Below are 16,130 nucleotides of genomic sequence, written 5' to 3' on the forward strand. Positions count from 1 at the left end.
TAAAGGTAATTATTTCAGTACATTTGTATAATGTTAATAGTTGTTGAAAAGCCATTATTTAGGTAATTGTAATTATTTAAAAATAAATTATTAAAATAAAAGTTAATTGGTATTATGTAAATAGTTGTTGAAAAGCCGTTATTTAGGTAATTATTGTAATTATTTAATAATAAACTAGCTTTATTATCCGCGGCTGAGCGTTTGGTTCTAGCCTCAGCCGCTTGGTTTGATTCTCACATCCCACAATTCTTTGCACGTCAAGGTTCATACTGATGACCAAAAATGGCGGACTCAACGGTGAGTGCTCGGCAAATAGCTGTGTTGTTTTGTGTAAATACTGCTGTAAATAAATGTTTTAACGCGCTGTAGTGAAGTAAGTGTAAATATATCTCTGTTATTTGTTGTTAGGTAGAGATTGTGGAGGGCTGTCGGCTCCCTGTTCTCAGGAGAAACCAGGAGAATGAAGACGAATGGCGTAAGTCGAGCCTCCGCCGTTAGCCGACATGCTAACTGCTAGCTGCATAATAACAAAGCAGGTGTGATGGCGGCGCCCAGTGGCGCTACAGCGCATGCGCCTTCAAAACAAAATCTCGGGCTTAATACATCAAAAACAATAATTCACGTAACGTGAGCGCATTCTGTTAGAGCTTCTTCACCACAATGTGCATGCAGGTTGTTTTAAAATGACTGAGTTGTTTATTAAACGCAAAATGCTGCCTTTAAAGCTAATGACAAGCTATTACCAATACGAACTGATTATAGTTCAGTATCATTTACTCTTTATTCAGACTTGTAGACTTAATTCATGCCCACAATTATTATTATGCAGTTGCTTTAATTTTGTATGTTTAAAATGTCCTGTTTTGTTTCTTTCTAGCGTTGGCTGAAATCCTCAGTGTCAAAGATGTCCCGGGGAAAAAGCTTTACTATGTTCATTACATTGATTGTAAGTACCAGTTTTACACACATACTGTACTAAGGATGTACCAGATATTATTGTAAATATGAAGTTTGCTGACAACTACTATTCCAAACAGTTGAGACCTGTTATTAAAGAAATTACAGTTGTTCATTGTCTTCAGTAACTGCATTATCCTACCCAGGGTTGTTATGGGTTCAGAGCCAGTGGCACCGCAGAGACGTATCGGTGGGTTTGCGTATAGGACTGTTAAGCTGACCGAGAATTATTTTACAGTGGTGCATTTAATACACTATATTGCCAACGAGTGAGCCAGGCCTTCTCGTCCAACATCAGTGTCTGACCTCACAAATGTGCTTCTGGAAGAATGGACGAAAATTCCGATAAACAATTCCGATAAAAAAATTCCTAAACCTTGTGGAAAGCCTTCCCAGAGGAGTTGAAGTTGTTATAGCTGCAAAGGGTGGGTCGACATCATATGAAACCCTATGGATTAAGAATGGGACGTCACACAAATTCATATGCGTGTGAAGGCAGAGGAGCGAATACTTTTGGCAATATAGTGTACCTTACCAGTGTACAATGATAAAATTAATTGATAGGTTTTGCTTTCATAAGCAGTATTTACTCCCAGTGCCTTTATCAGCTGACTGAATGGTGTGGAACGGTTGTATAGCTGGTTGGTTTTAAAAATGTATTTAACCAGCCAGCAGAGGTCACTTTTGCGGCAGTGTTAAGGGCCCTGTTGACCGCCCACCCTCAAGCACAGCCAACTGTGCCTTTTGGATATGCTGTCAGATGCCATTCTGGTGCATACTGGCTTTGCAGTTCATTTTTTTTATGTGTAGTATTTTTGCTGTTTATAATTTAAATAAGTTTGGGTAAGATCTTCATTCTTATTTACAGACTGCATCTACTACTCATCTCTGAAATCAAGCGGCAGCTGTTGGACATAAATTTAAATGACATTTTTAACCAACAGCATTAATCAAACAATGACTTCTATGGTGGTTTATCGGTTAACTGGTTAATCATTGACATCTCTAGATTCAATTTAATTGCCATAATTGTCTAATCTTAGCTGATATGTATTGTTTGTTTTCAGTCAACAAACGTTTGGATGAATGGGTCAACCCAGACCGGCTGGACATGAAAAAAGTCCAGTTTCCTAAGAAAGAGGCGAAGACACCAACAAAGAATGGATTGCCCGGTTCACGGCCCAGCTCCCCAGAACGTGAAGTGGTAAGAGAGACCCTGATATCTCAGTGCATACTGGCTCAGTGCTCTCTCGCACAGCCATTAATTACCACTTCATAAGCTTTTTCTCAAGCCCATCAATCTTGAGACCAGCTATGGGGTTAAAAGCAGTAATCTGGCATTACAAGGAAGGGATTTTAAAGCACAAGAAAATTTAAATTTTCCAACAGCTTACTTGCAAATTGATTTTAATTCCAACTGATTGTCAAAAGGTCAACATGATTTGTACTCTTTAACTCTGCTCTCTTCCTTTTTGTTCAAATTCAGAGGAAGAGTCTAGATCTCAACGTTCAAACTGCTTCAGCTCCTTCCAGAGGCAAAACCCTTCCCATACCGGTACAGCCAAACCTTGCCCATACTGCAAACACCCTGTTTAATTGTTGCAATCAAATTGTAGTAATGGGCTTGATATAACATTATGCTACAAAGCTTTAATGAAGTACTTTCAACACTTATGAGGTGGAGGATGTGATTTCTACAGGTGTTACAAAATATGTCTTATAATTACATACACTCTGTGACCATGTTGATCTTTAAAAAGCTTCTGTGTAGTACAACTTGTTATTGTTTTGCTTTACCATTGAAAGGGGATACCACAGCAAGTCATGTCCAAAAGTCTACGTTTCCACTGTTGTGTAAGAAGAACTAGCTAGTTGGGGGGTGTCTGTAGGGCTTAGCTATGCAGCTATTAACACGACGCTATCCCTATGTTCCCAACAGCAAACACGTTAATTAGCACATTAATTAATTGTTTGTTTGTTTGTTTATGAGGATTTTAATGTCATGTTTTACACTTTGGTTACATTCATGACAGAAACGGTAGTTACTCGTTACACAAGATTCATCAGTTCACACAAGGTTATATCGAACACAGTCATGGACAATTTAGTGTCTCCAATTCACCTCACTTGCACGTCTTTGGACTGTGGGAGGAAACCGGAGTCCCCGGAGTAAACCCACGCAGACACGGGGAGAACATGCAAACTCCACACAGAAAGGACCCGGACCGACCCACCTGGGGATCGAACCCGGGACCTTCTTGCTGTGAGGCGACAGTGCTACCCACTTAGCCACCGTGCCGCCCCCATTAATTGATACATTTTTGTTGTTGTTATTCAAATCGCTACCTGTTTTTTTTGTTTTGTTTTTTTTTAAATAATTTTTCCCACTTTTTTCCCCCCAATTTTCTCCCCTAATCTAGTCGTGTCCGATTACCCTGAATGCGTCCCCTATACTGATTCGACCCTTCACCGCTGACTGAGGACGCCTCTCAACTGACATGCGCCCCCTCCGGCACGTACAGTCAGTACAGACTGCATTTTTCACCTGCACGAGTCGAGTTCATGCACCGACGGGCACTGTGTACGGAGGGCCACACCCCCATCAGCGTTATTCCTCAGCCCTGTGCAGGCGCCATCAGTCAGCCAGCAGGGGCCGCAGTCGCACCAGTTATGAGGACCTATGATCCGACTTTTTACCCTCTAACCCTGAACAACAGCCGATCGTTGTTCATGCAGCCGCCCAGCCCAGTCGCAAGGCAGAGCTGAGATTCGATATGATGTGTTCGAAACCCCAACTCTGGTGCGCTAGCGTACTTTATTTTCTAGGTCTTTTTATTTTATATTTTGTTTTATTTAGGGTAAGAAAGTTAATAAATGCATACTTTTTAGTGATTAAAATTTCTTCAATTGTTCAATTATTGTTTCATGCAATTATTTCTTGCTTTACTTATCTAGGGCAATAATAAGTATATTATTTATCTATTTATTTATATATAATAAGTTTATTTATTATAGTTTATGTATCAACATTTAATTATTTAAGTTCATTTTGTAAAATAAATAATCCTGTATTCTGGTTTTTCATATAGAAAAAATGTTATCTGTCTTATTTCTGATTGCCTTGCAGAAGAGAAAAGCAGAGTCCGTGTCCTTGGCATCGCAGGTTTCTGCTGCACCGCCAGTGCCTTCACTCCCAAGCTCTGCAGAGGCCCCGCAGGCATCTGTGTTTCCTGCAGTTCGGGAACCTTTCAGTACCAAAGCAAGAGATGAGCATGAGCAGCTCACATCTCTCACCACGGTAGCACCCTGCCCAATCAATTTTCTGTCATGTGTTTGGTTTTCTATCTTTCTATCTGCCTGTCTGTCCCTGTATCTATCTGTTTTTCTATCTGCTTGTCTATCAAATCTGTCTAATTTTTTCTATCTTTCCTCTCTCATTTTCTCCCCTCTGTCTCTCTCCATCTATCTCTCCCTCTGCCTCTCTCTCTTTTCATCTATCTCTTTTCATCCATCAATTTAATCAATTTATTTTCTGTGTCTATGAACTAAACATTAGTCATGCAGGAAGTCTATTTTAGTGTTACCCTGGGGTCTGGATAGACACCCTTCACATTTTGACTTCCCAATTTTGTTCACATGGCCGTGTTCTCTTCCTTAGCAAAACGGAACAGCGCGTCGTCTTCTCCCATCTCAGCCTGGCAGGAAGAGGAAAAACGGTGGCACGGATGAGGTACCGCACATTTTCTCATTAAGCTTTGTTATTAATTCATCACATGAAGCTCCATTTCAATGTATGCTTTCACTACATGTACTCCATATACAAGTCATTCACCTTGTGTGTAAAACAGTTTTCATCAATATTAAGTTGGTGTCTTTTTTGTTGCATTAATGGCATCCACTATATTGGGTGATAGTCCTGCTTGCAGTCACCCTATGATTCAACCCAAGAAGTGTTGGATTGGTTTGAAGTCAGGTCACTTGGTGGGTCAGTTTTTTGTAACCGCTTGTAGCCGAAACATCACAAATAGCCCCAGTCTTCATGTTTAACTTCGCCACATTTTTGGAACAGTTGCAAATATTTATTCAGACAGGTTGTGTTCATCTGCTGTCTGTCAAACCCTGTGTTATTAAGATTACCAGACGGTCTTTTTACTGCTCAAGTTTAATGGTGGCTTTGTTATACACTTCTCAAGCTGACACTTGTTATAGTGCACAGCGACCTGGTAACGTTGCTTCCAGAGGCTTTTTTGAACTCGTTGATTAAAGTGGCGTACAGCTTCACGGCTAAGCTGTTTTTTTGTTTAGTTGTTTCGGCTTTTAACTTCTGGCATCCCACAACAGCATTCTGTTTTACTGCTTAGGTTTTTACATTAGGTTTTTACATTAGGTTTTTACATTAGTTATTTAATCTTAATTGTTATGTAATGTGTGTGTATGTGTGTGTGTGTGTGTGTGTATATATACAGTGTATCACAAAAGTGAGTACACCCCTCACATTTCTGCAGATATTTAAGTATATCTTTTCATGGGACAACACTGACAAAATGACACTTTGACACAATGAAAAGTAGTCTGTGTGCAGCTTATATAACAGTGTACATTTATTCTTCCCTCAAAATAACTCAATATACAGCCATTAATGTCTAAACCACCGGCAACAAAAGTGAGTACACCCCTAAGAGACTACACCCCTAAATGTCCAAATTGAGCACTGCTTGTCATTTTCCCTCCAAAATGTCATGTGATTTGTTAGTGTTACTAGGTCTCAGGTGTGCATAGGGAGCAGGTGTGTTCAATTTAGTAGTACAGCTCTCACACTCTCTCATACTGGTCACTGAAAGTTCCAACATGGCACCTCATGGCAAAGAACTCTCTGAGGATCTTAAAAGACGAATTGTTGCGCTACATGAAGATGGCCAAGGCTACAAGAAGATTGCCAACACCCTGAAACTGAGCTGCAGCACAGTGGCCAAGATCATCCAGCGTTTTTAAAGAGCAGGGTCCACTCAGAACAGACCTCGTGTCGGTCATCCAAAGAAGCTGAGTGCACGTGCTCAGCGTCACATCCAACTGCTGTCTTTGAAAGATAGGCGCAGGAGTGCTGTCAGCATTGCTGCAGAGATTGAAAAGGTGTGGGGTCAGCCTGTCAGTGCTCAGACCATACGCCGCACACTACATCAAATTGGTCTGCATGGCTGTCACCCCAGAAGGAAGCCTCTTCTGAAGTCTCTACACAAGAAAGCCCGCAAACAGTTTGCTGAAGACATGTCAACAAAGGACATGGATTACTGGAACCATGTCCTATGGTCTGATGAGACCAAGATTAATTTGTTTGGTTCAGATGGTCTCAAGCATGTGTGGCGGCAATCAGGTGAGGAGTACAAAGATAAGTGTGTCATGCCTACAGTCAAGCATGGTGGTGGGAATGCCATGGTCTGGGGCTGCATGAGTGCAGCAGGTGTTGGGGAGTTACATTTCATTGAGGGACACATGAACTCCAATATGTACTGTGAAATACTGAAGCAGAGCATGATCCCCTCCCTCCGGAAACTGGGTCGCAGGGCAGTGTTCCAGCATGATAATGACCCCAAACACACCTCTAAGACGACCACTGCTTTATTGAAGAGGCTGAGGGTAAAGGTGATGGACTGGCCAAGCATGTCTCCAGACCTAAACCCAATAGAACATCTTTGGGGCATCCTCAAGCGGAAGGTGGAGGAGCGCAAAGTCTCGAATATCCGCCAGCTCCGTGATGTCGTCATGGACGAGTGGAAAAGCATTCCAGTGGCAACCTGTGAAGCTCTGGTAAACTCCATGCCCAGGAGAGTTAAGGCAGTTCTGGGAAATAATGGTGGCCACACAAAATATTGACACTTCAGGAACTTTCACTAAGGGGTGTACTCACTTTTGTTGCCGGTGGTTTAGACATTAATGGCTGTATATTGAGTTATTTTGAGGGAAGAATAAATTTACACTGTTATATAAGCTGCACACAGACTACTTTTCATTGTGTCAAAGTGTCATTTTGTCAGTGTTGTCCCATGAAAAGATATACTTAAATATCTGCAGAAATGTGAGGGGTGTACTCACTTTTGTGATACACTGTATATATATATATATATATATATATATATATATATATATATATATATATATATATATATATATATATATATATATATACACAGGGGTTGGACAATGAAACTGAAACACCTGGTTTTAGACCACAATAATTTATTAGTATGGTGTAGGGCCTCCTTTTGCGGCCAATACAGCGTCAATTCGTCTTGGAAATGACATATACAAGTCCTGCACAGTGGTCAGAGGGATTTTAAGCCATTCTTCTTGCAGGATAGTGGCCAGGTCACTACGTGATGCTGGTGGAGGAAAACGTTTCCTGACTCGCTTCTCCAAAACACCCCAAAGTGGCTCAATAATATTTAGATCTGGTGACTGTGCAGGCCATGGGAGATGTTCAACTTCACTTTCATGTTCATCAAACCAATCTTTCACCAGTCTTGCTGTGTGTATTGGTGCATTGTCATCCTGATACACGGCACCGCCTTCAGGATACAATGTTTGAACCATTGGATGCACATGGTCCTCCAGAATGGTTCGGTAGTCCTTGGCAGTGACGCGCCCATCTAGCACAAGTATTGGGCCAAGGGAATGCCATGATATGGCAGCCCAAACCATCACTGATCCACCCCCATGCTTCACTCTGGGCATGCAACAGTCTGGGTGGTACGCTTCTTTGGGGCTTCTCCACACCGTAACTCTCCCGGATGTGGGGAAAACAGTAAAGGTGGACTCATCAGAGAACAATACATGTTTCACATTGTCCACAGCCCAAGATTTGCGCTCCTTGCACCATTGAAACCGACGTTTGGCATTGGCACGAGTGACCAAAGGTTTGGCTATAGCAGCCCGGCCGTGTATATTGACCCTGTGGAGCTCCCGACGGACAGTTCTGGTGGAAACAGGAGAGTTGAGGTGCACATTTAATTCTGCCGTGATTTGGGCAGCCGTGGTTTTATGTTTTTTGGATACAATCCGGGTTAGCACCCGAACATCCCTTTCAGACAGCTTCCTCTTGCGTCCACAGTTAATCCTGTTGGATGTGGTTTGTCCTTCTTGGTGGTATGCTGACATTACCCTGGATACCGTGGCTCTTGATACATCACAAAGACTTGCTGTCTTGGTCACAGATGCGCCAGCAACACGTGCACCAACAATTTGTCCTCTTTTGAACTCTGGTATGTCACCCATAATGTTGTGTGCATTGCAATATTTTGAGCAAAACTGTGCTCTTACCCTGCTAATTGAACCTTCACACTCTGCTCTTACTGGTGCAATGTGCAATTAATGAAGATTGGCCACCAGACTGGTCCAATTTAGCCATGAAACCTCCCACACTAAAATGACAGGTGTTTCAGTTGCATTGTCCAACCCCTGTATATATATGCTGTATAAGTCTTGGCCCGCTCTTATCATATCTAAGAGCCCCAGTCCTCCTTAAAAAAATAATATCTGTTGTGCTGTAACCTGTTTTCCTCCCATGTGATATGCAAGTATCCCAAAGCCATTTTGCAACCCCCTTTTGTTTCTCTGATAGATAATAAAGGTATTCCAGTATAACAGCCCTCGCAGCACACCTGGCTTTCTGCCTCCAGGAGAGGTCCGTCACATTTATTTATCATTGTGTGTTCTTTGCTGTTTCACTATTTTCTAGCATTAAAGAATTGAGTGTTATTAACCTTACATTTAGATTTATAATGTAGTGCCATACCAACCTACTCAAGAGTTGGTAATATGTTAAAAAAAAAAGTAGTAATAAGCGGTTTAAAAAAAATAAGTGGATAAAAACGTCTGCTAAATGCCACAAAATGTAAATGTAGATTCGATTAAGTAAGAAGTCATTTTATTTGGCTTAAATTATCTTTAACAGGTCACAGTGTTCAAAAAATGGTCAAATCTCTAAACATGAGTGTGGGATGCTTTATTATTCATGTGAAGGGGCAAGACATTTTTTGGTTAATTAATTCTGCCCCTTGTGCTGTGTCAGGACTCGCAGGACAGCTCGGACGGCATTCCCTCCGCTCCACGCATGACCGGAAGTCTCGTGTCAGACCGTAGCCATGACGATATCATCACGCGGATGAAGAACATCGACTGCATCGAGCTGGGACGCCACAGACTCAAGCCCTGGTACTTCTCGCCGTACCCTCAGGAGCTTACCACGCTGCCCATCCTCTATCTGTGCGAGTTTTGCCTCAAGTACCTCAAAAGCCTCAAGTGTCTGCAGAGGCATTTGGTGAGACTTCATTTTCAGCATGTGTTTTAGTTTTATCCAGCTTTTTTGTGCAGATAGTGTGGACAGTGAATTGTATAGTACTGGGGACTAGACCTATTTCTTAAATAAACCCTGTCTGCAGAACTAAGCAGATATAAAAGGAAACACACAAATATGTCTGATTGAAGATGGCCAAAACCTGCTATTGATTACTGGCTTGGAACTTGTCCTGCCGTGACCCCAATCAGGATGAAACTTTTGATGAAAATAAAATGAAAAAATTCTAATGAAATATAATAAAGGAATTTGACATGCTGTTATTAAGTAATCAGTACATTAATGTACCGAATAGGGATGCATCAATACCATTTTTTTCCCAACCGAGTACAAGTACAAGTAAAAAAAACGGTATTCTAAATAGGTATTGGTATCTGTATCAGCAAGTACAAAAATGTACTTGCTGATACCGATACCGATACCTATTTAGAATACCGTTTTTTTAAAAACAAAAACACACGTGAGAAGTGACGAGAAGTTTAATGATACCACGTCCAAAAATGCACGTCAACAAGTAGCGAGAGATCAAAGTGTTTGTGCGCTGACGTGATGAAATCAAGGAGGAAAAATAAATGAATCTGAGTGGATTTGGCAACACGAACAGCATGGATTGTTCTGTAGTGAGTTGGAGGTTAATAAATATTTTTGCAATGTTGGTGTTTTGTTGTTATGTTTTGTAGAGAACGATCAGGTCAGAAATACTGTAAAACGTGTGTGTGTGCAGGTGTATTCTGATATAAACTATATTAAACCCCTGTCCCACCTGTTTACACTCCTCTCCTGCGTTTCCCCTCACACCGTATCCTGCGTTCTCATTGGCTGTTCGACATGTCACTCATTCCCAGTCGCACATCTCAGATCAGATATCTGACGTGCTAGAAAACTCGATCCGAGCGCCGAGCGAAAATCAGGGCAAAAATCGTGTAGTGTGAACTAGGCATAACGCAGCAACGTGCACTAGGCACACGGTATCGGATGTTTAGTATCGGAGCCTCGTTTGCGAGTACGAGTACGAGTTAATGAGCGCGGTATCGGTACTCATGCATCTCTAGTACCGAATATGTATTTAACTTCAGTTCTTTGTGTGTGGTCATTAGGTAATTTCTATATTCTTTTACTCTGTGCAGACGAAATGCAACCTTCGACATCCACCAGGAAATGAGATCTACCGCAAAGGGACCATCTCCTTCTTCGAAATCGACGGCAGGAAAAACAAAGTAATTCTCATTCTTCTCTGCTTTTTTTCCTCTCTTTTTCTCCTACCGAGGCGCTTCACAACTGACACACGCCCCCTCCGACACATGTGCCGCACCGACTGCATCTTTCATATGCGGATCGGCCTTGTGCACGGAGAGCCACACCCTGATCAGCATTATTCCTCAACCCTGCACAGGTGCCGTCAATCAGCCAGCAGAGGTCGTAATTGCACCAGTTATGAGGAACCCTGGTCTGGCTAGTCCCACCCTGAACGATGTATTTGAAATCCCAGCTCTGGTGTGCTAGCGTGTTTTACCGCTGCGCCACCTGAGCAGCCTCCTTCTCTGCCTTTTGTAGCAATATATACTATTGTTAGCTAATATGCTGTGCTATTCAAAACAAATAAATCTGTCAGAAACCTGCATGCATATAAAATGAGATACCTTGACTTACCACACAGAACTCGAGAAAGACACGCATCAAGGGTCTTTTCTGTACTTGCACCCAAGTGGTGGAACGAACTTCCTTTGTCCGTTCATACACTCTCACCGTTTTCAGAAGACGATTCAAGACCCACCCTTTACTAAGCACTTAGGCTGAGCAATAACATGCACTTTCTTACCTTTTATAGCAGGTCCTGGGTTCGATTCCCAGGTGGGGCAGTCCGGGTCCTTTCTGTGTGGAGTTTGCATGCTCTTCCCATGTCTGAGTGGGTTTACTCCAGGTGCTCCGGTTTCCTCCCACAGTCCAAAGACATGCAAGTAAGGTGAATTGGAGACACTAAATTGTCCATGACTGTGTTTGATATAACCTTGTGTGAACTGATGAATCTTGTGTAATGAGTAACTACCGTTCCTGTCATGAATGTAACCAAAGTGTAAAACCTGACGTTAAACCCTAATAAACAAACAACATTCTATAGCATCTTATTTAAAAAAAAAAAACCCTTTGTTTCAGAATATTTTTATTCTTGGACTGTTGTCTACTTAAACTAGAGTAGGTAAATGTTTACTGTGGAAGCACTTCTGTAAGTCGCTCTGGATAAGAGCGTCTGCCAAATGCTGAAAATGTACATTTGACCGTGTGTTTCATACCTCTGCCTTAATGGATTTATTTGATATATAAAGAACCTTTCATTTTAAGATTTTTATTTACAGTAGAACTGATTGTCTTTCACTTTTTCCAGTCATATTCACAGAACTTGTGTTTACTGGCCAAATGCTTCTTGGATCACAAGACGCTCTACTACGACACAGACCCCTTCCTTTTTTACGTAATGACAGAGTATGACTCCAAGGGCTTCCACATAGTCGGCTACTTCTCAAAGGTACACGTTGCAGCAGACTCTGCTTTCGACTGAATTTAATTGAATGAAATGTATGAGATGTGTGTCAACCATGCTTCTTTTATGTTTTACTTTTTGAAGGAAAAAGAGTCAACGGAGGATTATAACGTGGCCTGTATTTTGACCTTACCGCCTTATCAAAGGAGAGGCTACGGCAAACTGCTGATTGAATTCAGTAAGTTCTACAACCAAAACTATGGAATCCTTGCATCAGTTTAACAATGTTGGTCTAAAAAGGAAACCAAATATCTAGGCTTTCTGGTGGTGGTGTGTTAGTGTGTGTTGTGCTTGTATGAGTGGATAAGACAGAGCAGCGCTGCAACTACAAAGTGCTTCTACATGGTAAGTGGAGCTGATAAAATGGACAGTGAGTGTAGAAACAAGGAGGTGGTTTTAATGTTATGGCTGATCAGTGTATGTAAATGTAATATGATTACATTCATGGTACATGAAAGGTGGTTAAAATCGCTTTTATCGAAAGCGAGTTACAGTAATGTGACAGTACACAGTCTAAGCATTTGGGGTTTAAGGGTCTTGCTCAAGGGCCCGACAGTGGCAGTCTGGCAGTGGTGGGGCTTGAACCACTGACTGCTGGTTCAGTACCTTACCTGCTAAGCTACAACTGCTCTCACAGTTTTCTCTTTTATTTCCTTTGCATTTTCATGTTTCACCATTGCTTTCTCCTTGTCAGGGTCCCGGTGGGCCCAGGTTCATTGTGTCCAACTTGTTTATTCTTTTGTTTATCATTAATCATTAGATTCTGTTCACATCCACATTTACTTCTGTACATTTCATCTGGCTTAAAGCACAAGGGTCTCAGGTACCTGGGTTTGTAACTCGACTATGTTCACCATCTGTGAGGTTCTTTACATCTTCTCGCTATGTTTGCATTTATTTCCGTCCACCTCTCTAAAACATGAACAACAGGGATTGGCTGCTCTAAATTGTTCATAGCTGTGAAGCAGCAAAGAAATGTGTTGCCCTCAGTTGTTTTGGTGCCCAGTTCAGGGTGTACTCCTGCCTTTCTGACTCCCAATCAATATGAAGTAGTTAAAATATGATGTAGATAAATACATAAAATACACGAAACAATATATGTCATGTATTTTATTTGTTCATTACTATATGCACTTTAGATTAGCTTACCAGTTTTGCCAAAAAAAATCCTATGCCGCCTAACTCCTCCCTGTCTTTCTTAGGTTATGAATTATCCAAAGTTGAAGGGAAGACCGGGACACCAGAGAAGCCTCTGTCTGACCTGGGTTTGCTGTCCTATCGCTCCTACTGGTCCCAGACCATTCTCGAGATCCTCATGGAGCTTAAATCAGATAATGGAGAAAGACCACAAATCACCATTAAGTAAGCCCTTTCTTTTTTACACCATATGTGTTATATTGTAATATTGACTATTATGTAACTACATTTCCTAAAAGTGCTGTGAAGCTGTAAAAAATACGGCTCTTTTTTTGCCTCTTCTTTATAGTGAAATTAGTGAAATAACCAGTGTAAAGAAAGAAGATGTAATATCAACACTACAGTACCTCAACCTCATCAATTACTACAAGGTAAATGTTAATGTGTTTTAAAAAACAAACCGAGAGTCACCTTATTAGGTGCAGGGCCACCTTATTGTGTTTCAGTGGTTGTGTTTTAATGACATTTACTACAGTTGTAAGTGTTGTGTGTAAGTGGTTTGGAATATGACCAGAACGGTGAATTTATTGCTAAACACTGTCAATGTGTTTCTTTTTGGTCCACTGATGATAAGTTGTTAAAAAAATAAGTTTAATATAATATTGCAAACTGACACTTCAATACAGAAATCCCACTTGGCTATGTGTGGTTTTATCTATTTACTTGCTACTTGGCCTCAGACTAAACTCTTTAAGATAGCTTACCCACAAACCCCCTGACTTGGATAAAGCCAAGTTAAACAAGAAAATTAAATGAAATAACATTTATCTGCTTTACCTGAGGTCACATCTGCTGGTAAAGCCCTGAAACTGCATGTTCATCATGTAATTCACCTTGCACTTTAATAGGTGAAACAACCACAACTGAATAGAACTTTTAGAAATAGATTGTGTACAAAACTTCATTACACAAGGGGCTTTAATACTGTTGTTCTTTAAAAGTGACACATTTACGAAAATTAAATTTAATATACTCGAGTTCAGGAGAGGCTTTATTGTCATTTCAGCTATATACAAGTACAAATTAAAATGAAACAACGTTCCTCCAGGACCAGGTGCAAAATAAAACAAGAAAAGCAAGACAATACAATATACTTTTATATAATCAGCTACATAGCTTTTGCTTTCAGACTGTTTGTGGTTCTTTAGAATCCGGAAGAATGCTTAGCTATGTGTGTTTGTAAGAACCCCATATGCTTTAAGTATTTCTCCTTTACTAGAGTTCCAAGAATGACCCTGCTTTAAATTATGCAATTTGGTCTTTGCTACATATATTGTTTTAGATAGCTTGGGGCGGCACGGTGGCTCAGTGGGTAGCGCTGTCGCTTCACAGCAAGAGGGGCGGTCCGGGTCCTTTCTGTGTTGATGTGCATGTTTCCCTCGTGTTTGTGTGGCTTTCCTCTGGGAGCTCCGGTTTCCTCCCACAGTCCAAAGACGTGCAGTCGGGTTAATCGGAGATACAAAATTGTCCATGAACTTGTGTATAGAGTAACTACTGTTTCTGTCATGTATGTAACCAAAGTGTGTAAAACATGATGTTAAAATCTTAATAAATTAGATAGCTCGGCCCCCCCATGGTACTTCAGATGAAATTTCAGTCTATTCAGAGGTTACCAGAAGTCAGAAGTACAATCAACCAATTTAACATGCACTGTTTTCTTTGATTTTTCTCAGGGTCAGTATATTCTCACTCTCTCAGAAGAAATTGTAGATGGTCACGAACGTGCCATGCATAAGCGGCACCTCCGTATAGACTCCAAATGCCTGCATTTCACCCCGAAAGACTGGAGCAAGAGGGGCAAGTGGTAAAGACTTTCTGAATCTTTGAAGAACTTCTGTGCCAGCGATAGACTCCCAAGCAGGAGTCAAAATTTCTAGATACTTTGTCACTTTTTGTCAAAATCAGATAAACTGAAAGACTTAAATCTGTAAGAACGTTTTCTTACCACCCGTTCATTATTCTAGTGATTGTGCTCGTGACCCGCAGTTATCGGATTCGTTTTTAGAGGCCCTTGTTTTGTCATTTTACCCAACCTCAAAAATTAATGACTATGAAAAGTTAATCTGTCCAAAGTGTTTGAAATGAGTCCAGAGTCCAGATGAATCTGTCGGAGACATTTTTCTCATGAATTCCTGGTTTCTGTCCTACACTCTTTTTCATTCCTTCTAGGTTTGGGTCTTAATGAATTCCATAATTAATACCATATAAAAATCATCCTAATATTTTATTCCTTCAACGCTGTCGATTCAAATGATGCAGTCATGCAGCATTTTAGCCACACAGACCTGACGATCCTACGCTCTAAAAACCAGTCAAGCTAACCCAATGTATGTTTGTTTGTTAGTAATTGTACATAATGTACATCATTCTTTTTTTTGTAAATTGTTTTTAAAAGTGATATCTCTATGGTCGTGGAATTAAAAACTGCATGAGGATGACTGTATAAGCCATGGCGACCTGTTACAAGAATGTACATTTGGATATGTGTACAGCTGTCAGTCATTTTTTTTTAATGAAAAAAGAGAAAAAAACAAAACCTTCATGTAAAACACGAGACTTGTGGCACAGTGTTTGATTTTGTTTGATATGTGTGAAATCTTGTCCATTTATATCTGTATACACCGATCAGCCATAATATTGTTTCTATGCTCACTGTCCATTTTATCAGCTCCACTTACCATATAGAAGCACTTTGTAGTTCTACAACTACTGACTGTAGTCCATCTGTTTCTCTGCATGCTTTGTTAGCCGCCTTTCATGCTGTTCTTAATGATCAGGACCCCCACAGGACCACCACAGAGCAGGTATTATTTGGGTGGTGGATCATTCTCAGCACTGCAGTGACTGACACGGTGGTGGTGTGTTAGTGTGTGTTGTGCTGGTATGAGTGGATCAGACACAGCAATGCTGATGGAGTTTTAAACACCTCACTGTCACTGCTGGACTGAGAATAGTCCACCAACTAAAAATATCCAGCAAACGGCGCCCCGTGGGCAGCGTCCTGTGACCACTGATGAAGGTCTAGAAGATGACCGACTCAAACAGCAGCAATAGACGAGCGATCGTCTCTGACTTTACATCTACATG

At 41.0% G+C, this 16,130-nt stretch overlaps 1 protein-coding gene across 1 annotated transcript; it reads left to right on the plus strand.

Moving 5' to 3' along the window:
• Positions 1–219: 219 nt before the first annotated feature.
• kat5b (K(lysine) acetyltransferase 5b) lies at positions 220–15,594 on the plus strand. The gene is made up of 15 exons (XM_062988474.1): positions 220–297; positions 409–475; positions 878–946; positions 2,025–2,161; positions 2,444–2,512; positions 4,085–4,255; positions 4,616–4,687; positions 8,573–8,635; positions 9,023–9,271; positions 10,435–10,524; positions 11,691–11,831; positions 11,931–12,024; positions 13,049–13,208; positions 13,333–13,414; positions 14,717–15,594. Exons 1-15 carry the CDS (start codon positions 283–285, stop codon positions 14,849–14,851), a joined length of 1,614 nt encoding a protein of 537 aa, XP_062844544.1. The 5' UTR covers positions 220–282; the 3' UTR covers positions 14,852–15,594.
• The last annotated feature ends 536 nt before the right edge of the window (positions 15,595–16,130 follow it).

Source organism: Trichomycterus rosablanca, chromosome 26 (assembly GCF_030014385.1).
Source record: "Trichomycterus rosablanca isolate fTriRos1 chromosome 26, fTriRos1.hap1, whole genome shotgun sequence".
Lineage (NCBI taxonomy): Eukaryota > Metazoa > Chordata > Actinopteri > Siluriformes > Trichomycteridae > Trichomycterus > Trichomycterus rosablanca.